Source organism: Microcaecilia unicolor, chromosome 2 (assembly GCF_901765095.1).
Source record: "Microcaecilia unicolor chromosome 2, aMicUni1.1, whole genome shotgun sequence".
NCBI lineage: Eukaryota > Metazoa > Chordata > Amphibia > Gymnophiona > Siphonopidae > Microcaecilia > Microcaecilia unicolor.
In genome coordinates, this window is record NC_044032.1 from 538,013,108 (window position 1) to 538,036,969 (window position 23,862).

At 40.9% G+C, this 23,862-nt stretch overlaps 1 protein-coding gene across 2 annotated transcripts in view; it reads left to right on the plus strand.

The window, feature by feature from the left end:
- WDR19 (WD repeat domain 19) overlaps nt 1-23,862 on the plus strand; it is a 565,820-nt gene that overhangs the window by 269,094 nt on the left and 272,864 nt on the right. For both annotated transcript variants that reach the window (XM_030191304.1, XM_030191303.1), the window contains exon 20: nt 1,535-1,644. In XM_030191304.1, coding sequence (XP_030047164.1) covers nt 1,535-1,644 — 110 coding nt within the window. The remainder of the gene's footprint in view (nt 1-1,534; nt 1,645-23,862) is intronic.

Below are 23,862 nucleotides of genomic sequence, written 5' to 3' on the forward strand. Positions count from 1 at the left end.
TAAAAAGGGCCCTGTGATAGTTACAGGGGCCATTTTTGCCGTTCGCTGAGGCTCTTTTTACCGCAGCGGGCAAAAAGGCCATATGGTCATGCAGTAAGATTGCACTTACCATGTGGCCATGTGGGGGAGTAATTACCTCCACCCATTGAGGTGGTGGTGGTAAACGAGTAGTATGTAGCGCTTCCCGATTACCACTGTGAACCCCCTGTGGAAATATTTTTTGGAATATTTCCGCTAGTGCCGGAAATGCCGTGTTCTAGGGGTGGAACTACCACCAGCACCTGCGTTGGGCCAGTGGTAGCTCCAGAATGGCGTGTGATAAGCCCGCGGTGGGCTTACCACCACTTAGTAAAATGGCCCCTTTATGTTTGCAAACCGAACATAGTACTTTAGGCATGTTTTGAATTGTGAACTGATACCAGCAATCCTACTAACTACTACTACTACTTATCATTTCAGTAGTATCAAGTCACAGTTAAAAATAAAATAAATAACACTAGACAAATAAATGTAAACTGAAAAAAAAAAAACATACCGCCTTGAGTGAATTCCTTCAAAAAGGCGGTAAATAAATCATAATAAATAAATATTTATGTAACATTTTGGACCTTTGCTGTCTTCAGAATCGTACAAAGTCACATCTGGTACATCATTTAAAAATGTATCTTATTGATACTGAATCTATGAACACATCTGCCTTTTGTGAGCTTTTCACTACTGCTATTGCTGAGACTATTATGTATCATTTTTATAGTGCTACTTGGCTTATGTAGCACTTTAACTCATATGAGACAGTCCCTGTTAAGTTGAGCTTATAACCTAATCAATATAAACATGCAGGACACAGGAGAATAGAAATTTATGTATTAAAAAATAGGTTGAAACAACAAGGTTATGAGCTGGCAAGTAATTGGTTAAGAATTAAAAGGTCCCTCAAAAAAGCAGGTGTTTTAAAACTTGTATTTGAATGTGGTTAGAGAAGGAACATGACATATCAATTCAGGAAGTCTATTCCAAGTGTATGTTGCAGCATGATGGAAAGCACGAAGTTGGAAGTTATGGTGAAGGAAATGGGAAGAAATAAGAATGACTTGCCTGCTGATCAGAGTTTTTGGGGAGGAGTATATTGAGAGATAAGTCAGAAGATGTAGTAAGAAGCTGCAGAATATATACAGTAGGTGAGCATGAGGAGCTTGACCTGTATGCAAAAACAGATGGGGAGCCAGTGTAGGGACATGAGAACAGGAGATGTAGGGGGTATAGCAACAATAGCAAAAGATGATTCACGCAGCTGAATTTTGGATATATTGGTGAGAGATGGTTTAGTGGGAGACCTGTGAGGAATAGGTTGCAGTAATCTAAGCAGGAGGTAATGAGAGGGTAGATAAGAGTTCGCTTTTGCAGGTTTGTTCAATAATAGGTTATAATATGTCTTTGTAATACTGGTATGTGATGCTTTTGTGTTTAACATTATCTTATTTGAATTTGTAAGCAGATAATATAAAGCTAAGTTGCAAACTCTTATTCATTCCAGATGAGAAGAGACCTGCAGCACTGGGATAGTGCATTGCAACTAGCCAAACGCCTGGCCCCTGACCAAATATGTTTTATATCAAAGGAATATGCCATGCAGCTTGAATTCACGTACGTTTTCATCTTTTGACATTTTATAAAAGTACTAGTAAAAAAGGCCCGTTTCTGAGACAAATGAAATGGGCGCTAACAAGGTTTTCCTCGGAGTGTGTTTGTTTGAGAGATTGTGTGTGAGTGACTGTGTGAGAGAGAGACAGAGTGAATGTGCGAGTGTGTGTGTGACATAGAGTGAGACTGTGTGAGAGTGTGTGTGGCTGGCTGGCTGGCTCCCTCCCGCCCACATTCAGGCTGGCTCGCTCCCTCCCTCCGACGTTCAGGCTGCTTTCCTCCCTCGCTTCCTCCCAGTTTCAGTGAAACGTTCCCGTTCGTCTTGCGCTCTTACCCGGGTTCTTCTATTGTTCGCGACGCTCTGTTTTTCTTTGAAGGTTCGCCTCCGCCCCTGTGCCTTGGCCCTTTCGCCACTCCTCGCACCTCCAGGGTTGTAATGAAGCTTTCAGTGAGTGTCAGTGCTCTGCCCTCGACATCATCACGTTGTGACATGAGAGTGGGCAGACGCTCATGGGGAAAAAGCGATCTACACAACTACGTCTTCCGGTTTCAGGCGTCCTTCCGGCTTCATTAGAACGTTGGAGGTGCGTTTTATATAGAGAGATGAAAGTCATTTAAAGTAGGTCGCTATTAAAACAGCAGTAGTATGTAGATTACACAAAATTTGACTTTATCTGTTTTAAACACTGGGGATCTATTACTAAAGATTAGCACATGCTACCTGCTAAAGGATCCATTTTATTTCTGTGGGCCCTGCTGCAGATAACATGCTCTAATCTTTAGTAAAAGACCCTCGGAGTTGTTTTTTTTTGTGAGATGAAATACAAACTACAGCCATAAGAATTTTCTCTCATACAAGAAGACAGGACCATATCCCTCCTCTTTTGATGCAGTATCATTGATTATCTATTTAATATCAGATCTGGAATAAGATTCTTATATTGACAAATAAAGTACTTTATAATAACGGTCCATTCTATCTAGCTTCCAGCATCAGTCTACATGCCCAATCCAGGTCATTATGTTCATTACAAGATAGTCGATAAAATATACCTTCTGTCTACTTTGTTCACCTAGATGTGACTCATCAACGTTCTTGCTTTAGAACACTATGCCTTTGACTCTACGAATAGAGTCCTCTCAGGTGGTTGTGTATTCAACTCATTGCTGCCTATATTTGTTTGCTAAGGGGGGGAGGAGGGATGGAAGGAAGGGATTGATTGGAGGGGAGGGGATGGAAGGTGCAGAGGAGTAGTTGGGAAAGGTATAAATTGTTATAACGGAAGATACATGTACTCTTTGGGAGTTCTATATATGCTTAATGACTGTTGTGTTACATTTGAATATGTTAAGATGATTTAAAAATAAAATTTAATAAGCTTTGAAAACCTACCTATTTGAGCAGGCCTTCAGTGTTTAATGCCAGCTATTTTAGATAGTCTTGGAGTGAATTGCCTCACTCTTCCTTTTACTAATTATTCTCTTTTTCTGCTTGAGACAGCGTTCCTTTCCTACTTTATTATGCATTAATCTGTAAACTGCTCTCTTGGCGATTTATTAAGCCAAATAACAATAACCGTAAACATCTTGCATTAAATTTCCTAAGAACAAGAGATATTGATCCTTGTATTTTGGTCAAATTCCTAACCAGGTTAATTGATTTGGTGTATCTAAATTCTCCTGTTTAATTAAACTGGACTAGAACACCCTGAAAATGAGATGCTACTTCTAAGTGAATTTAGCCTGTAAAATTATCTTAAAATAATATGAACAGTGTAGAATATTACATTAAAAAAATGCCAATTACTGGCATCTGGGGGTATTTAGCTCTACTAGCAGAAAGGCTGCAATAATTTTATGTTACCGGAGTGTACAGATGGGTTTTTGTTATTTTATGTATGGTTTATTGTGATTATTTAATTTACAAATATTTTTGTATCTCTTTCCAAGTCAGAAATTGATTACAGTAATGTATAATTCATAATATACATTTACAGTTCCGATAATAACAAGCAAAACTAAACCACTATAAATACATTATATATATAATAATTCCCACTAACATTTTAACAGAGAACAGAAGGCTACAACCATCAATTATGTCAAGTGGGAATACTGCCCAGCATATACATAATACCTAATACCCAGAGAACCAAGACAACCAAACTTCACCTTTTTCACTATTATGTCCCAACATAGGCCTAAACATACTCGTGACTAACAGGAAAAGTTCAATGTTTTGCGTTTTTCCTGTACACCAGTAAGTTGGTTTCTTGATTAATTTCCCAAGGAAGGCTATTCCATAAAGCTGGAACAACAATTGAAAAATTCCTAGTTCTTAAACACAACCAGTAGGAGTGATTGCCTGGGACCCCGCCCAGAACAGGGGGAAGAAATCTACACACACATCACTAATAAATAAAAAAATATAGATCAAAGGTCTTTGGGAGAGAGAAGAGGGTCACACCTACAATCAGGTAGTACACCCAAAACTGTCTTGACTCCTTCCGGCTCTCTGCTCCATTTTATTAACTAAAGGAATGCATTAAGTCGTAAGATCAGAATCAGCAGGCATACAATATTTTTGTTACATTTGTACCCCGCGCTTTCCCACTCATGGCAGGCTCAATGCGGCTTACATGGGGCAATGGAGGGTTAAGTGACTTGCCCAGAGTCACAAGGAGCTGCCTGTGCCTGAAGTGGGAATCGAACTCAGTTCCCCAGGACCAAAGTCCACCACCCTAACCACTAGGCCACTCCTCCACCATACATGATTGGATATATGGTATAGATGGTTCAAGATATAGATGCTCATTGGTTGAAGATTATATTCAACTTCTGTCAGCATTCTAGAGAGCAAAGGTCAGACAGCTGCTAGCTATTTTGGTAAAGATCATTATCATTCCAGTAATCATTAACATTTATAGGAATGATCTTTACTAACATACATTATTCTATATTACATCTGCCTGCTCAGACATCTGCATATTCCGCTTTCACTTTCCTATTCCCTTCCAAACATGCATGTTCTTAGTGAGGCTTCCCAGCATCTGAACAAAACAGTCATTACTTAAGCTTGCTGAAACTGTTAATTCAGCGTCAGCAAACTGTAACTATGTTAAATGCTTCTGTTGTACTCTGTCTTAAAATTATCTCAATTTCACATTTTTAATTCTTAACTCTTGATATTCCCTTCTGAGCTGGGAGTCCTTTAATACATCCTTAATATCGTCAGGTCCCACCTTTTATTATGAATATGATCACAATTTCATGTCATGCAGCCCAGTTCAACTATGGAAGTGGTGCGTGATCCATCCATTATGGTCTGTTGCAACAGTATCCTAATTTTAGGTTTGGGTAATAAGTTTCAAGCCATCTGCTGTATAAGCAACAGTAATTAATCTTAAAAACACAGGACTAGGATGGCACATCTAGAGGGTACTTTTGAATAAATTTGAACTATTTATGTTAATAGAACTCAATAATGTTCCAGTAGTTTCCCCTTCTGGGGGAAGGAATACCATCAATGCAAACCAGGAATGGAGATCCATCATAATAAGCATTCAGACAATGGAATTATATCAATGAAGCTTATATTCCTACTGACTAGGAAACAAACACCAATCTTTCTAGGGGCTAACCAGTTCAATATCAGTCCTATAGAATTATTATTATTATTTCATCTTGTCATGAGCATTAGTGCACCTACAAGAGGAATTCAACAAACTCTTTACTTCTAGAAAGAACTGCTATCCACATGTTCTCCTACAAAAACATTGTAACCAGTGCAGATTGAGTTATTCTGGACTTCTTCAGGCTGTGCTCGCGTTGAGGTGTGTGGGTTAACCATGCTGGAATTTCTTATGCTTTCACATTCAGCAATCATTTCCATAATCTAGAAGCTTCCACCTCTTGACAAAGAAAGTGGTTGTGCTTCAGTTATAAGGCAGTACCTTTTGCAGTAGCCATGGTTCCCATCTCTTATCAGCAGGTGGTATCTTCATTTTCTTCATTGCATTTGTCAGGTCTCACTTCAGCTGGGCAGTAAGGAGAACAGGGAGAGAGTCTCTTGAAGTGAGCATAAAGTATGGAACAGGTATAAGATTCAAGACAGGATAAACACACACTCAGTACAACACGTGTGTCTTTCATCTGACCTATCACTTTTCTAACTCTTCACAAACATGGTCATAATTCCAATGATACACACAATGCATAATAAATGCTAAGGAAAAGAATAAAGTCCTAAAACAATAATGGGACTAAGTCCTTAAATGCAAGAAAAACAAAAAAACAAGCTGTAAATCTCTAGGATTCAGTCCTATAAAACTGTGCAGCAATTGCATGTTGATGATCTTGAGGGCAGATGAGCCTACCATAGTCATTTGGTTCCTTGAATTAGTTGATGAAGAAGAGGCCCTGATGTTGTAATTCATGCTGATTCATGATGGTCTTCTTCGCTTTCTGTATAAAGTTTCAGTGATGACTTGCGCTGTGGCACCTTTCATATAGTCTGGCCTCCTTTGGAAAAACTATAAATGGAAGGCCTCAACAAATATTAATAGAAGGTTCTACAAAATATACAGCATTAATTCAAGACTGTAAAATCAAAGAATAAACTGAAGAGATTACCAAAGGGAGCAAAAGAAAATGATACCAGTTTCTTCATAGTATTACATTTGTTGCAAACAGACATAAACACTTAAAACCCCCTTTAACAGCTTGGTGCAATCAATGTATATGTACAGGAATGGCTCCCAAGTGTGGGGAACTGTGCAGGAGTTGATTTTGAAACCTGTCTTCTATTCCTATGAATGACAGACCTGGACTATTGTTTCTGTATGTTTAGGAGACTGTGGATGATACCAAATATACAGTCAAAAGATAAAACATTTTCCACAGTCGTTTCATGTGTCTGCATTAGCAGGGTGTTTTACAAGTTTTTCAAGTGCAGCTATTTCTGGTGGAGTCTTAGGGTATTATTATTGATGTCTAGGTAACCTTCCATAGTTGAGGGATGTATAGCAATGTATAAAGCTAAAAATAATTATTAATTACTAAGGGGTCCTTTTACTATGGTGCGCCGAAAAATGGCGTGTGCTGGTGTAGATGCTTGTATTGGACGAGCGCAGGTCCATTTTTCAGAACGCCTTCAAAAAAAGTCCTTTTTGGGGGCCAAAAATGGACATGTGGCAAAATAAAAATTGGCATATGTCCATTTTGGGTCTGAGACCTTACCGCCACCCATTGACCTAGCAGTAAAGTCTCACATGTTAACCAGGCGGTAGTGGTCTACGCTCATATAATGCTGATTACTGCCCGGTTAGCGCTGCATGCTGGAAAATTTCCAGCACACTTAGTGGACGCTCGTAAAAAATGAAATTACCACCTGGGCCACGCAGTAGCTGGGCGGTAGTTCAAAACTGACGTGCGTACTCACCTATGTGGCTTAGTAAAGGGCCCCTAAGACATAGCTTTACAAATTTCTCTACAAGTAATTATGATGACAAGTCAAATAGGAATCTTTGTCAAAGCCTTTCTAAAAAAAAAATGTATACAATGGCAAACATTTTCCTTCATTTTGCAAAGCATCATCTTCTTCTGTCCTTATTGGCTTTAATAGTAGCCAGCCTAGTTCTTTTAAATTTTCATCGAATCAGTTTATATACTGTCACCTCTCAGGGGTGTCAGCTGGAAAGTCAAGCAGAATGCATGTCGCAATTTCAACTAGAAGGAACTCGGTGAACAGGTTAACAGTGCAGCATCAGTAAAATAACTTCAAATTCTCAAACTGCAAGTCCTGCTCAAGGGAAAATCTAGGGCTTTCATGATTTTTTTTTCCAGCCGTTATACAAGGCTACTAGTGCTAAGAAAAAACAAAATTATTCTCCTGGGAAAGAAAACAGCTTATGCCTATAAGAGGACTGAACTTGGGTTCCTCCCAACAACAGGATTCAAAACCATAGTTTTGTTCTAACAAAAATAAAAACAAAAAATGCATACAGTCTATACTTCAGTCTAGCAGGTTCCCACAGATATTCTTTGAAGGCAGAAAAATCAGTAAAAAAAAAAAAAAAAACAGTCCAAAAAAAAAAATGCTCTGTGAAAATGCTCTAGTCCTACCTTACTTATAAAGTGCAATAGGGTGCACTAAATCTGAGTTAGTTTCAGAAAGAAAAATACCTTTAAGTAATGTCCATCTCTTCACCTCTTCCTGTTCTATAAATAATCATTATTTTAAATGTGCATATCATAATTATCCTAGCAAGTGCATAACTTACATCGGCATTCATTTATCATATGTATTACATCATTCATATCTTCATTCTATTCTGACATCCATCTTATCTCTGCTTTGTTGTCATAACTCTTAAAAATAGCAACTAACAAATTATAATAAGTCACATTTCCTGTTATCAATACAATTTTCTCTCCGCAAAAATCGCTACTTATATATTTCCTTCACACAGATTTTCCCTAAGAATGTCCCTTCAGTTCCGTTACAGTTACCTCTTCACTCCATACGCTTTAGAGCATTGTGAATTACATCGCACAACTGTGCACAAAAAATGAATTAGAAATCCCCTCTATCCACTGTCTATAAATATTCACGGCTTTAAATTGTCCTAACTTGCAGGCTCTTATTAAAACAAACACAGCATAATCAGACAGGGCATTCTGGTTAAAGCTGCCGTAGCTATTTTTCCAGATTCCTTTACCATGGCATAAAGAATTTCAGTACTCTGCATGAAATCCATTATTCACAAAAATACAGGCAACTTGCAGACATGTTTCCAGGAGAAGACATATTTAAGGTAGCCGTGATTCTTATAAAAGTTATTTCCTTCCCTTCATGAATTAAATACATTTCAAAAAATGTCATTCTAAATTTAGAATATTATTTCTGTATAATTAACATTAAATTCTATACAATGTAAATATAGCAACAAATCTGTTCATAGTTTGTTTGCGAAGTCAGCCAAAATCAGGTAAGTATAATCGAAAAAATAATATGGACGTCCTTAGACATTCCATTATCGCAGTGCAAAACGCCCAAAGTATAGTAAAAAGGACGCCCATCTTCTAGAACCGCGAAAGGACGTCCCTAAAACATTCACTGTACTTGCCAATTTGTCATATCAACGTCCTTCGCCGGTTCTACAAGAAAGACGTCCTTATTACTATACTTTGGACTTCTCTGATGTACCTGGTTGTTCCACAAGTACAGTGCACGTAGTTGCGGACATCCAGGTACGGGAAATATAAGGAACATTCATAAGTGTAAAGTACAGTAACAAGGACGTGTTTCTCACAGAACTGCTGAAGGCCGTCCATCTTACTAGGCTCAAAATTGTGTGTGCAAATTTGGGCATGCACCCAATTTATGCGTGCAATTTAATTGAATAAGCCAATTAGCACAAATAATTGGGCGCTAACAATTATTGACTCTAATTGGCAACAATTTGAATTTACATGCACATCTTCCTATTCAGGATTCTATAAAGATGTGCGCATAAATGTTTCCATGTGGATCCAAAAATGAGTGCGGTCATGGGAGGGGCATGGGATCCTGGCACTAAGTATTATTCTATGTCACGAACGTGAGGAAAAGAGAGCTCTTGAACCGCTGCTGGCAAATGGCAGCACAACCACAGACTGGAACTGAAAAGCTGGACTGAACCAGCAGGACTGGAACAGACTAGAAGTGCAAAAGCACCCAGGCAAGAGCAGACAAGAAGTACAGTAAGCACACAGGCAAATACAAAGCAACAGAAACAGCACTTGGCTAGGCAGCAACAGGGTACACAAGAACAGAGCCAAGTAAATAAATAAAAGGAAGACACTCAAACAGGCTGCAAGGCCTAACTGGAATGCAAGCTCCACAGCAGAAGGCAAAAGAGAAGGCACTTACACACAGGCAGAAGCTTAACAAGAAATGAACAAACTCAAGAAGGCTGAATACATACACAAGCAGCAAGGCTGCACTGGAACCCATACAAACACAAGGGCTGAAGCCAAGCCCAAGCTCACACAAGCACATAAACAAGAACCAAGGCAGAAATGGTTCAAAGCACACTACTAGCAAACAAACAAACAAACGCAGAAGTGCTACACAAGCACACTAGCAAACAAACAAGAAACCAGACAGAAGTGCCACACAGGCACACTAGCAAACAAGCAAGGAACACGTCAGAAGTGCTAAACAAGCACAAAGGCAAACAAGCAAGAAACAAGGCTGAAATGCTACACAAGCACACAGGCAAGCAACAAGTAATGAGGCAGAAGTGCTAAACAAGCACACAGAAAAACCTGGAGACTTTTGAAGTTGCAAAGTCCCTGTGTGAGAGTCTTCATGTTCTTTATGAGAGCCTTCACTGATGATGTCAAGACTTCAGGAAAGAAACTTGAAACACACTGAACACCAAAGTGAGACTTGAATGACTCGGGAATGAGGATTGAACACTGGAGCATCAGAGTACCGCTAGAATAATCTCTGGAACTTGATTTGAGAAACAGGGAAAAAGCAGTCCGCAGCAACCACAGAGCCAGTTCACTGGAGGAGAGATAAATCTGGACATGGGAACACGGCCACAACCGTAACAGTACCTCCATCTCAAGGTTCCCGTGATCCCCACAGGAGGTCTGGGTTTCCAGGGGTATTTTTGGTGGAACCTGCTAATAAGCTTAGGAGCATGAACATTGACTGCAGGACTGGAAGACGAATGCAAATCTGGAGCTTGAAGACTGGACTGGATCTTGACAATAGGGCTGGAGCTGGAGAGCAAAGCTGGAGTACTACCGCAGCCCACGGACTGCCAAGGGCTGTCCTTGAGACCATAAGCCCCCCTGGTAACAGGGATGTCCTGAACCCCACATCTAGGGTCAGGCTCTTCTGGCATGGTATAAAACATCGGTTCTTCAGGAGTCTTCGTAGAACAACCACTGGAGAGAGTCTGAATCTTAGGTGTGATGCAGGTTTTGGCCAGGAACTCACTGGTCTGGGGTGGAACACTGGTTACACAGGCAGTGGCTAGGATGACAGCAGAAGTGTCAGAGTCCAGGGACTGTTGTTCTTTGAGATCGCTCCATGCATCAGAATCTAGGCAATGTTGTTCGCTGGGATCGCTTCCAGCATCAGGGGCCAGGGAATGTTTTCTGCAAGAATCGCTCCAAGCCATGATCTTACCTCTTTCCCAGTCTAAGGTCAGGTTGTGTCTCTGTAGCCAGGGTAGACCCAAGACAATGGGCCGCAAGGCTGTCTGGAGGACGTATAGAGTGATGTCTTCCTGGTGGTTACTGGTTACTGATACACAGGTGCACTGGGACCATTCGGGTACCTAGGTGTCCTTGAATGTGACTATAAACTGAAGTTACCGGAATCGTCTTGGGTAACTCTTAAGTAGGAATATTAAGTTGACGGACCAGGGCTTCTTCTATAAAGTTTCCACCAGCTGCGGAATCCCAAAAAACCTGAATATATTCCTTTCCTCTATCTAAATTGAGCAGTGCTGGAATTAGGAATTGAGTACGAAGAGGACTCGAGGATAGGCTCACTGTGGTGCCCACAGTGAAGGGTTCAAGGGTGCAGATTTATTTGGGTACTTGTACGCCTTGAGGGACATAATTGAAAGGGACACCCAAGTTTTGCTGAGGACGTCCTCGCAAAACGTCCCAATAGAGGGGTGGGGAAACCTGTATTATCAGAACAAGATGGACGTCCATCTTTCGTTTCGATAATACGGTCAGGGACGCCCAAATCTTGATGTTTAGGTCGTCCGTAGAGATGGTCGTCCCTTTACTTGGTCGTTTCTGATTTTCGGTGATAATGGAAACCAAGGACGCCCATCTCAGAAATGACCAAACACAAGCCCTTTGGTCATGGAAGGAAGCTAGCATTCGTAGTGCACTGGTCCCCCTGACATGCCAGGACACCAACCGGGCACCCTAGGGGGCACTGCAGTAGACTTCAGAAATTGCTCCCAAGTGCATAGCTCCCTTACCTTGTGTGCTGAGCCCCCCAAAACCCACTATACACCACTGTACACCAGTACCATAGCCCTTACAGGTGAAGGGGAGGTACCTAGATGTGGGTACAGTGGGTTTGTGGTGTGTTTTGGAGGGCTCACATCACCCACTAAAACTGCTCCAGGGACCTGCATACTGCTGTGATGGACCTGAGTATGGCATTTGAGGCTGGCACAAAATATTTTGTAAGATTTTTTTTGAGGGTGGGAGGGGGTTAGTGACCACTAGGGGAGTAAGGGGAGGTCATCCCCGATTCTCTCCGATGGTCAGCTGGTCAGTTTGGGCACCTTTTTGTGCCTTGGTCGTAAGAAAAACAGGACCAGGTAAAGTCGTCCAAGTGCTCGTCAGGGACGCCTTTTTTTTCCATTATGGGTCGAGGACGCCCATGTGTTAGGCACTCCCAAGTCCCGCCTTCACTTCTGACATGCCCCGTGAACTTTGGTCTTCCCCGCGAAGGAAAGCAGTTGGGGACGCCCAAAATTGGCTTTCGATTATGCCAATTCGGGCGACCCTGTGAGAAGGACGCCCATCTTGCGATTTGTTTCAAAAGATGGGCGTCCTGTTTCGAAAATGAGCCTGATAGTCAGTGGCGTTCTTGGCCTGGATGGCACCAGGGGCGGATCGTCTATGCGCCCCCCCCCCCACCTGCGAAATGACACCTCCCCCCCCCGGCGAAATGACACCCCCTCCCCCTGGTGCACGCCGCTGGGGGGGGGGGTGCCGCGACGCGCGCCTGTGGGCTCCGACTTCGCTAACTTCGCTCGTTCGCTGCAGCTCCCTCTGCCCCGGAACAGGAAGTAACCTGTTCCGGGGCAGAGGGAGCTGCAGCGAATGAGCAAAGTTAGCGAAGTCGGAGCCCACAGGCGCGTGCCACGGCACCCCCCCAGCGGCGTGCACCCGGGGTGGACTGCCCCCACCGCCCCCCCTTGGTACGCCACTGCTGATAGTGTCCTTTCTCACCACAGTACAGACATAGAGAAAAGGTCTGACACCTCTGTTTTTCTTGCACCGAGAGAGAAGCATGGCCCATCTGCATGGGTTCTACAGGATCTAGTGTAGGGGCCTCCCTCAAACTAGGAACCTGTGGGGAGTGCTGGTGCCTTTGTGGTTGTTTTCTCTAAGGGGTGCTGTTCTCGATCATGCTCCTGAAAATGAATATTTGTCATGTTGTAGAGTCCAATAAGATTGTCCAATCTGGTTGGGAGATCTCGTCCGGCCAATTATTCCTTGATTTGGGGTGCTAACCCATGCCAGAAGGCCATGACAAGACTCTCGTTCCAAGATAATTCAGAAGCCAAAGTGTGGAATCTAATAGCATAGTCATCCAAGGTCCACATCCTCTGCTTTAATCTCAGAAGCGTGGAAGCTGTAGAAGTGACTTTCCCAGGCTCTTCATAGACTCTTTTAAAATGTTCCAAGAAACTATGGAGATCATGAAGTACCGGGTTGTCCCCTTACCCAAAGAGGAGACACCCATGCTAAGGCTTGACCAGACAGCAAAGAAATAATATAAGCCACCCGGGCTCAAACATTTTATCTGGCACTGATTGAGAAACCCTCTACAATCTTTGGGATTACTGTCATACCTCAGTGGTGCTGTAAGACAGATACCTGGCATTACAGGAACTATTGCCGGTACTGGATCCAACCTTGAAGGAAGCAGAGCTTGGGGAGCTGTTGATCCTAGGTGGTGGTCCTGGAGTGCCACTATTCGTTGCTGGAGCTGGTCAATGCATAAGGACAAACTTTGGATGGCTTCCTGAAGATGAAAAAAACAGAGCACTTTTTAACATTTTTAATTTGTTTTTATTTTGCAGACATGGTCTAAGCGCTCCCACATTAACTCTGCATTAGCCTGGTAGAGTGCATTTAGTATAACATGCTGGCTGGCAATGTGTCTGCCCCCCTCCCAAAAATATTTTTGAAAATTCATTAATGTACAGTTTACCCTGTGGAAACAGATAAATATCAAATACTGCAAAACACTTTTGTATAGTAGTTTGTTTTCATGTGTTAACCATGTATTAAGAAGAAAGGGGATGAGATCTGATATACCGCCTTTCCGTGGTTACTAACAGGGTCCCTTGTATTGTGTCAGCATAGCATGCTCACTGAGGGCCCCTTTTACAAAGGAGCGCTAGCGTTTTTAGTTCATGGGCGTCTCTAGCGTTTAGTGCATACTAATCTTTAGCGTGTGTTAAAAATGGTAGTGCGCCTTTGTAAAAGACTCCCCTAAGTCTCCAGCACTGAGTCATCTCAATGAATTCTAAACTAACTAAGATAGTGCTAGGTTTTGAATTTATATTCTGCTTCAAGGATTTAGGGCTCTGTTTACTAAGCTGTGCTAAGGGCACGCTAGCGTTTTTAGTGCATGCTAATGATTAGTATGTGCTAAACACTAAAGGGCCCTTTTACTGATGCGTAAGTCAAATTAGAACTACTGCCCCAGTACCGCATGTCCCTGGCGGGAATTCTAATTTCTACGTGCATCCAATATGTTTGGCAGAAAATAATTTCTATTTTTTACCGCGTGGTGCTAACCAGGCGGTAATCGGCAGTGTGTGCATGCTGACAATTACCATCTAGTTAATGCGTCAGACCTTACCGCTAAGTCAATGGGTTGCAGTAAGGTCTCAGGCCCAAAATGGACGCACGCTGATTTTTATTTTGCTGCACATCCAATTTCGGCAAAAAAAGGACATTTTTGCAGATGCGCTGAAAAATGGACCTGCGCGCGTCCAATAGATACGTCTGCACCCACGCAGGCCTTTTTTCAGCGCACCTTAGTAAAATGAGCCCTAAGTCTCCCATAGGAATGTATGGGCAACTCTAATGTTTAGCTCATGCTAAAACTGCTAGTGCATCTTAGTAAACAGGGCCCTAAGTTTGTTGAATATTTGATGGAGTGATTTAAGTGTAAGTTTTATGCTTCATGGATCATTTACTAAACTAAATTCCCAAAGCAAAATGCTAGTTTGAAATGTAATTGATTGAGACACCTCAGCACTGTAGACCTAATGAGCATGTTATATTGACACGATAAGTAATTTTGGTGATTTTAAATGCATAATGTATAAAAAGAATGAGTAACATATAATGTATAAAAAAGAATAAAGTACATTACAAAAAAAGTTGTTTGTCATGTATTTTGCAATTAATACCAGTAAAATTTAATTCTGTTCATTAGCACTAAAAACTTCCTGGCCACTAAAGAATAGATAAGGTATTTGCTTATATCAGGTGTGGGCAATCACAGTCCTCGATGACCACAACCCAGTCGGATTTTCAAGATTTCCACAGTGAATATGCTTGAGATTTATTTGCATGTACTGCTTCCATTGGATGCAAATAAATCTCAAGCATATTCATTGTGGAAATCTTGAAAACCTGATTGGGTTGTGGCCCTCGAGAACCCTGGTTGACCACCCATGACTTTGATGGTATTCATTGTAGAAGACAACAAAAAAAGTAAATTTCAGTGCAGACAAATTCTTTTTAATTTTCGTAATTTAAATTTGGTTTTATTATTCAATTCAGATTATGAGAGCATTTCTCAGGTCTTGCTGGCTTCCAGAAGAGATTGTACTAGGTCATACAGTTTTAAGTAGAAGAGATTTGCCATCTTATGGAAAGGCCCTAGATCCTTTGTTCTCCACTTAGACTTCTAAAGATATAGCTGGTTGTAAATAAAGTTTTTATCATTATTACACAAACCTGCTTGAATACTTTCTATATCTCTTAGAGCATTTTGCCATAGTCCTAAGCAAGTTATGGCATTACATCACTATTTGAGTTTTTGGAAACACCTTAACATAGTAGATGGTGGCAGATAAAGACCAGTATGGTGTATCCAGTTTACCCAACAAGATAATTCAATACATATGATATGAGGTGATACATCATATGTATACCTGATCTTGATTTATCCTTTCATTTCTTTTAGGGCACAGACCACGGAAGTCTGCCCAGTTACTATCCTTGTTCTAAAATCTGCCCAGTACTGGCTTCCCTACCTAATCTCTCCTAAGCTTTTTTGGAGCCGATCTTCTAAACATGATTCCTTTGTGTTTGTGCCATGCATTTTTTAATTCTGTTACAGTTTTCATCCCTACCACTTCTCATGGAAGGGCATTCCAGGTATCTACCACCGTCTCAGTGAAAATATACTTCCTGGCATTGTTCCTGAGTCGGCCCCCTTTCAACTTCAATTCATGCCCTCTAGTTCTACCACCTTCCCGCCTTTGGAAAAGATTTGTTTGTGGATTAGTACCTTTCAAATATTTGAATGTTTGTGTTATATCACCCCTGTTTCTCCTTTCCTCCAGGGTATACATGTTTAGGTTAGCAAGTTTCTCTATGTATGCCTTGGTATGTAAACACCCTACCATTTTCATTGCTTTTCTCTGAATGGCTTCAAGTCTTTTTACATCCTTAGCGAGATAAGGCCTCTAAAACTAAACACAATACGCCAAGTGGGGCCTCACCAACGACTTGTACAGGGGCATCAATATATCTTTCCTTCTGCTGGTTATACCCCTGTCTGTGCAGCCTAGCATCCGGCTGCGGCCATCACCTTGTCGCACTGTTTCGTCACCTTGAGATCTTCAGACACCATCACCCCAAGGGCTTTCTTTTGAGCCAAGCTTACCAATCTTTCCCCACCTAACTGGTATGTCTCTTTTGCATTTCTGCACCCCAAGTGCACCACTCTGCACTTTTCGGCATTAAATTTTAACTTGTAGAAACACCCAAGAAACCCTATTACCTTTTTACTACTTATTAATGCTTATTAATGCTTACTTATTAATACTTATTAATATATATATATATATGTATATATATATATATATATATATATATATATATATATATATATATATATATATGTGTGTGTGTGTGTGTGTATATATATAGTGAATAGTGCTCAGAATGAGTGCTTTACACTGATTAGGATCCATCTCCTCTGTAATGCACTCTCTCCCACCATCATCACACTAGAGTCCACCTGCCTACCACAATATCTCATAAAAGTCTCTGGCTCAACGATGTGGATAACACACCAGCATAATTTAGAGATACCAAAAGATGCGGTCATCCTGCTGTGCAGTATACAAATTCTTATTGATCTCCATGATCCTGACGGTCCATCAGTGAAGCACTCCACCAAAGTGAATCAGTGTATTAACTCAGCATACTCGTCCTCGTCCTCTACATGCTGGCATGTTTCGTCTGCTTCGGCATCATCAGGAGAACGTTAACTAAAAAAATAAAACCCCTCATTGTAACATACTCACAGTTGAACAACTCACTTTCTAACTTAAATGTGCAAATTCTCTACTATAATTATATAACATATAATTTTGACTAACTTGCGATGAGAACTATCCTCAAACTGCCAAATCCAATTGGAATGCCAACGGTCTCTTATAACTGCAAAGTGCATCCTCCCACTTTGCAGTTTTAAGAGTGCATGCGTTGACGGTTTGAGGCAGATAGTTCTAATCGCAAGTTAGTCAAAATTATATGTTATAATTGTTAAACAACAACATTCTTATTTACGTTTTTATAAACATTTGAAAACGTATCTGTTTTGGAAATATTTTGTTCATGTTCAAAGTGTGTTTTAAGTTTTATCTTGATTTGATTGCTACTATGATATTGTATTATGTCCCCCCCACCCTCAAAATTAACTTTCTAACATGGCTCTTGTTAATATTTGATGTAGATCTCTGTTGACAAGTGGGATAAATCAGCAATACAAGTGGATGATGTCATCCAATACTAATATGGATAGTTTAGCAACAGCCAGCACCTCATGAGTTCCCTCAGCCTATTTTTGTCCATGCTGTTGTCCGGACGTAGTTTGTTCTGTCGCTATTTTTCTGTTCCCTATTGCTCTTTTTGTGGGGTTTTTCTGAATTCTCCTTGATTTACTATCCTTTTTGTAAAAAAAAAAAATTAAATTACGTACGTATGTAGTAATAATTGAGTCTTGCAAACTATTTGTTTAATATGCTGGGAGACTTCAGTGTTCCTGTGAGTGGAAAATGTAAATTTTGGATACCCTTCAAAACTGCTAGTACTGTCTGAAATGTTTTATGGTGTAGGTTGTTTCAGAGAGTGAGACGCTTTCAGAGATTCAGGATGAGGGACCATCATTCCTCTTTATCTTACTTCCTTACACCTCCAAAGAATTGCTAAGAAGGCAGAAAAGGTGAAAAACTGTCCTGAAGGTCCCAGGCCCAAGCCCCTTCCATAGTTATTTCTATTTCACATTGACACCATAAATGCCTTACTAAATCAGACTAGAAATATGTTGAATTATCAGAATCTGCTTGTAAAGAATATCTTCCTGTGCCTTGCTGTTATATCAATGCCCCTTCTCTTTATAGTAAGGCTTGTTTAGTGAGAGATTGGTTAACAGATCAACAACCTGGCTTCTTATTCTTAACAGCAATAATTGGTCTCATTCCTCCACTGACCCTGATATTTCGTGATATTTTCACAGTGACTTTATTAGAATCTTTTCTATCTCCAGATTTAGACATTCTGGCCTGTCATTTCAAAGACAATACACTAATAGGTGATTTTTACACCCATGCACAGGCAGCTCCTTGTGACTCTGGGCAAGTCACTTAACCCTCCATTGTCCCAGGTACAAATAAGTACCTGTATACAATATGTAAGCCGCATTGAGCCTGCCATGAGTGGGAAAGCGCGGGGTACAAATGTAACAAAAAAAAAAATACTGTTTTATTGTCCTCTGGACCATTGGTTAAAAGCCAAGGATTCTTTTTTTTAATTTGTTTTTTGTAATTCCACTCATGCTCAATTTAGTGTTCTTATCGAAGATATAAATTTACATCTGGAGGTTATTTCAGACCCTAAGGTTGTTTTTGCTGAATGCTGAGGTCCCTTTGACTACAGAGGGTAAAAAGGCCAAAAAAGGAAATGGCCGTGCAGTAATTTCACACTTGCCACGCGGCCATTTCGGGGGGGGGGGGGGGGGAGCACTTACCACAAACCATTGAGGTGGCGGTAAGGTCTCCTGTGTTAACCCGGTGGTAAAAATGCGGAAATACAGTTCCAAATCACTGGAAGTGGCGCATGCTGGGGGCAGAATTACCACTGGGCTGCTTCGGTAGCCCAGCAGTAATTCCGGATTGGCATGCGGCAAGCCTATTGCCATGTGCCAACCCTTTAGTAAAAGGTCTCGTACATTCTTTTTTACATTCTTTATATTTTTTCCAATACAGAACCAACTCATGATAAGGGACATCATTTGGACTTATTATCTTTCACTGGTTCTAATTCATTGCCACATCCTATAAAGATATCTGACATCTCTTGATCTCCATTACTTTGGTCAGACCATCTCAAGCTCCAATTTATTCTAAATTGGCAACAGTTAAAATGTCAAAAACTTAAATCAAAACTAAAGAATAAGTATTTCATTAGAGGGCCAATTGATTCAAATCTTTTTTGGTCCAAATTTCATTCATTCCCATTAACAGATAATTTGGAAAATGTTGATATTGGTTGGAGTAAATTCCATAATACAACTCTGCCTAAACACACAAAGATCAGACCATCCAGAGAAAGTAATAATTGGTTTGACTCTGAACTACTTAATCTAAAGGGAAACTGCAGAAGACTAGAGAGAAAGTATCAAAAATCATTGGATCATAGTGTGAAAACAGAATGGTAGATTGCATTCACAGTTTATAAAACTACTTTGACCTTGTGATAAAGTCACCTCCAGGATAGTTGGGTTAAGGCAGTTTCAGTCTGAAATACAAGTCCCAGAAGGCATTGCAGGCAAGGAGCCAGAGGGGGGGATGAAGAACCCAGACTGGACTCCTAGCTGCAATCGGGGAAGACATGGGTGTAAACTGGCAGGTTGTGTAGAGTGGCTGCCACTTGGCGGAAAGAGAGGAAACCTTGTGTGCAGGAGCTCATCATTGGTCTCATTAGTCTAAAGCTTAACTCAGCTGGTTTGGGTGTGAGGAAGCTAATGGAAGGAGAATGATTGGTGGTGGTAGCTGAAGCCAGGGATTGATTAGGCAGGTGGGAAGGAGTCCCAGCAGAGGAGTTCAGGAGAGAGGAGCTGAAGGAGAGAAGCAGTTGCAGGCTGAAAACCCTTGGGCAGGGAGGTCCCTAAAGTACTGAAGCAGGCTGAGATTCCTTGGGGGAGAGGAAGTCCCAAAAGTATTGAATTCACTGTGAAGCTGATGCAGGGGAAAACCCTTGGGTAGGAGTCCCTAAAATATTGAACTCTGCTAAAGGTAAAGAGGATAGAAGGTAGAAACTGCTGCTTGGTGACTGAACTGTGATGATGAACTGAAAGAACTGTTTGTCTTGGGAATTGAATTACTGTTTATTGTGCACTGGATAAAGAGCCCTGACTGGAGCCTGTAAGCCTGTATTGAATCCTGGTATGTGCTATGCTGCTGTTGGAACTGTGTACTAGAAACCTGCATGGAATAAAACTCCTTAAGATTGAAGTTACTGGTGTACATCTATTTCTTCATTGTACCGGGAGCCTGTGGCTGGAGCAGATTGTTCTATCCTTGGCTGCACAAGAGAGGTACCTGGTTACAACCTCAAAGAGGAAATTGTGGTATTCTCAGATTATAGGTAATGATGTTTCTGATACGTGGAGGAGCATTTTCGATATGACGTCGAAGTCTGACGGATGTTTTGCAAAATGTTAGTGACCACTGGAGGAGTAAGAGGAGATCATCCCTGATTCCCTCCAGTGGTCATCTGGTCATTTAGGGCACCTTTTTGTGCCTTATTCGTTATAAAAGCAGGTCTAGCTCAAAACGTCTTAATGTTAGTCCTGGACGGTTTTGTTTTGTTTCATTATGGCTGAAAACGTCTAAATCTTAGGAACACCCGAGTCCTAGCCTGAACACGCTCCTGACATGCTCCCTTGAGATTTGGACGCACTTCTGATGGACTTCATAGAAAACGTCAAAAAATAGGTTTCAAAAATACTGGTTTGGACGTTTTTGGTCTGTTGTAAGAGTACTGATTGGAATATTCTAGCTTTCATCCATTACATCTGAAAGAAAGTTTTTACTTATAAGTCAATTTTTGTGACTTCTCAGGATATGCTCATCTTTTGAATCTTTTCCAATCGAAGGCATTTAAAAAACAGATTCCTGGCTCAAAGGTAGTAAAAGCAGCCTGTAAGCACACGAAATGTGCACATAGGGAATGGCTTATCCATTATAGAGTACATTCAGAGTCAGACTGTTTGACATATGTGTTCCCTTATATGATGGGCACTTCCTTGGTTGTCAGAATACTCTGAAAATATTGGTCTGCTTTATCAGTGTGAGCCATGTTTCAGTATATCAGTGTAGTAAGAACAGAGAGGAATGCCTGAAAAGAAGAATAAGCAGATATCGGCACATACTTTGGGGGTTGCAATTAGTGTTCCTCTACTATCCGGGGGGGGGGGGGGGTGCTTGGTGCTCCCCTTCTAATGGGCTTATGGTGAAATCAAAGGATATTACCACCTGTGCCTCTTCATTTGTTGTTTGTTATTGTTTCCCTTGTATGAAAACATAAGTAGGGCGTACCCAGATGTTCATCAGGCTCAGACTGAATGAGCATAAAAGCAAAATACAAACTAATAGAGCCAGTGCACCTCTGGTGGTCCATTGGAGAATATTTATTTATTTATTTTACACATTTGTAGACTGTTTTAATCAAAGTGGTTTACAAAACAAAAATATATACAAGCACCAGCAATAAAATACATGAGAAACATATACTACCATTGATGTCTCATATCCATTACTTGCATCAGAATTGTGCCACTGTTAACAGCTGTGTTTACATAAATGCTTCCACAAACAGAGAAGCCTTTAATTACCTTTTAAATTGAAAAATTTCAGAGCACAATCTCAACTGGCCTTTTAAAGCATTCCATAACTGCACCCCACTGTATCTTGTGTGGGGGCACTACATAAAATGGCAAATGCATTGTTGTCTCAGACCTCAAATACCTAACAGGACGATGCACAACAAAACTATCTTTCAGGTGCTTTGGTGCAGATCTATAAATAGCCTGATGCACCTAACAATAGCTTCCCATTCTGCCACAAACTTCTGCTGGCGTATTATTGATTGTATAGGACTGTCACCTTTAGGAGGGGATCATATACAATCTTTAATTTATAGAGAACAATACTGAATACATTGCTTACAATGCCTTCCTCCTGTGGGTTTGAATGGTTGTATTGAATGGCAGGTACTTTTGTAATTGGATAGGTAGTAGATGAGGGGGTCTGTGAACTGGTGTAATGTGATTGAATGTGATTGGTTCTTTTGAACTGAAGCTTTGTATAAAATGTTGGGAGCCATCTTTGTTCTTTTAGTCTCCATAAGAGAGCATAGGGGTGTAAATGGGTGAGTGTTTTTAACACTGTATATCTATGGAAGGGATTTGGGATGCTGTATTTAAGGAGATTTAGAATTATATTTTTAAGTTATTGTATTTGTACTTTCCTAATAAGTGCTTTTTGTATTGCTGAATGAAAGTATTTAGTGATGTACATGAGGAGTTTCTGGGTGGGTGATTATAATTTTGAAAGGAAATAGAAGTCTTTGTATATTGGGAACTAGCCTTTCGCCTCATATAGGATTACCCCAGAGCTCGAAAGATACTTCTCTCCACTGAATAAAATTTTTTTTTAAGTGATATGGAAAGGAGGAAGGGTGTGACCAAGATGGCGTTTTGCTTGCCAGAGACTCACACAATGAGACTCTGTTCCTTGCAGTGTTTCCACCGCTAGGAATCTCTTACCTCAGGTTGTGATGGGGAAGAGAAGGTAAAAAGCAAGGGTGTATCTCTCTGTGCCTGGTCGGTTTCTGGTGCTGCGACAGACCACTTTGGAAGGGTTCCGAGCCCCTGTTGCTGATTCTGGAGTGATACTTGCTTCACTGCAATGCTGGTGGATTTGGCAGAACGCAGCATGGACGGGTTTTAAGTCCCGACATGAGGATGCCCCCTCCCCCACTCCCCCCCACATCCTGGATGTGGAACCTGTATTGGTGGAGTGGCGAATTTGGCCCATGGAGAAGGAAGAGAGCTGTTCTCTGCCATTGAGGGATCCCCAGCAGCTAAGTCTTCTGCTAAACCACCAGAGTTACTGTTGTTTGGAGGGTCTGGAGGGAAACGTGAAGTACTTTTGGAACAACTCCCTTCTGGTTAGCGAGAATTTTTTATACCGGCCATAGTGACTTTGGAGTCCCTGTGTGATGTCATCCAGACTGGTAATGCTTCCTTAATTACTGTTACTAACAAACTGGTGGATAAAGTTAATGGGAATACTCAAGGAATTTCAGCCCATTCTGTGCAATGTGATCAGCTGTCTAACAAGGTTAAGGCTCTAGAAGAGAAATTAACATCTGTGGAGGAAGTGAATGCTATGATGGTCAAAGTGAAAGTTATGGTACAACGTAAGCTAGAATATTTTGAAAATCAGCAGAGGCGTAATAACTTACATTTTTTTAACTTTCCTAAGTCTCTAATTTTGTCTCCAATGGACATGCTTAGAAAATATCTGAGGGAAGTTTTGAAGCTCTCGAAACAAACCATGCCTACTTTTGTAACAGCCTATTATGTGTTTGTGCTGGGAAAAGGAAATCTGGAGACCCGAGGTGAGGAGTGTAAGACATTGGATTTGATCAACTTTTTGGAGTCCTCACTTGAAGTAATAAATCAGAGAATTTTGGTAATGATGTTTGCACTAGAAATGGATTGTAATCTAGTATTGCGTCTATTCTTCAAGTATTTGCAAGAGCAGTTTGGGGGATCTTTAATTCGTGTATGTCCTGATATATCACGTGCTATGCAGAAAAGAAGACGAGTTCTTGGCTATTAAGCCTGGAACCCTTGCACTTGGTGTGAGCTATCTGTTGAAATCTCCTTGTAATTTCTCTTTTATATGAGGGCAAATCATATTTGTTTTTTGACTCCATACAGCTCCTAGAAATTATTGTATATAGAGAAGGCATGAAAGTGTTGGATATAACTCCGCAGGTTTAATCGCTGTTAATGTCGGCTCTAGGATAACTTTGGAATCTGGTATTGATAATGTTATTTACATTTTACTATTTAGGATTGTAGCCTACCGCTCATTCTTGTTGTGGATGAAGGTAGTTTTAGTTTTTCCTTTT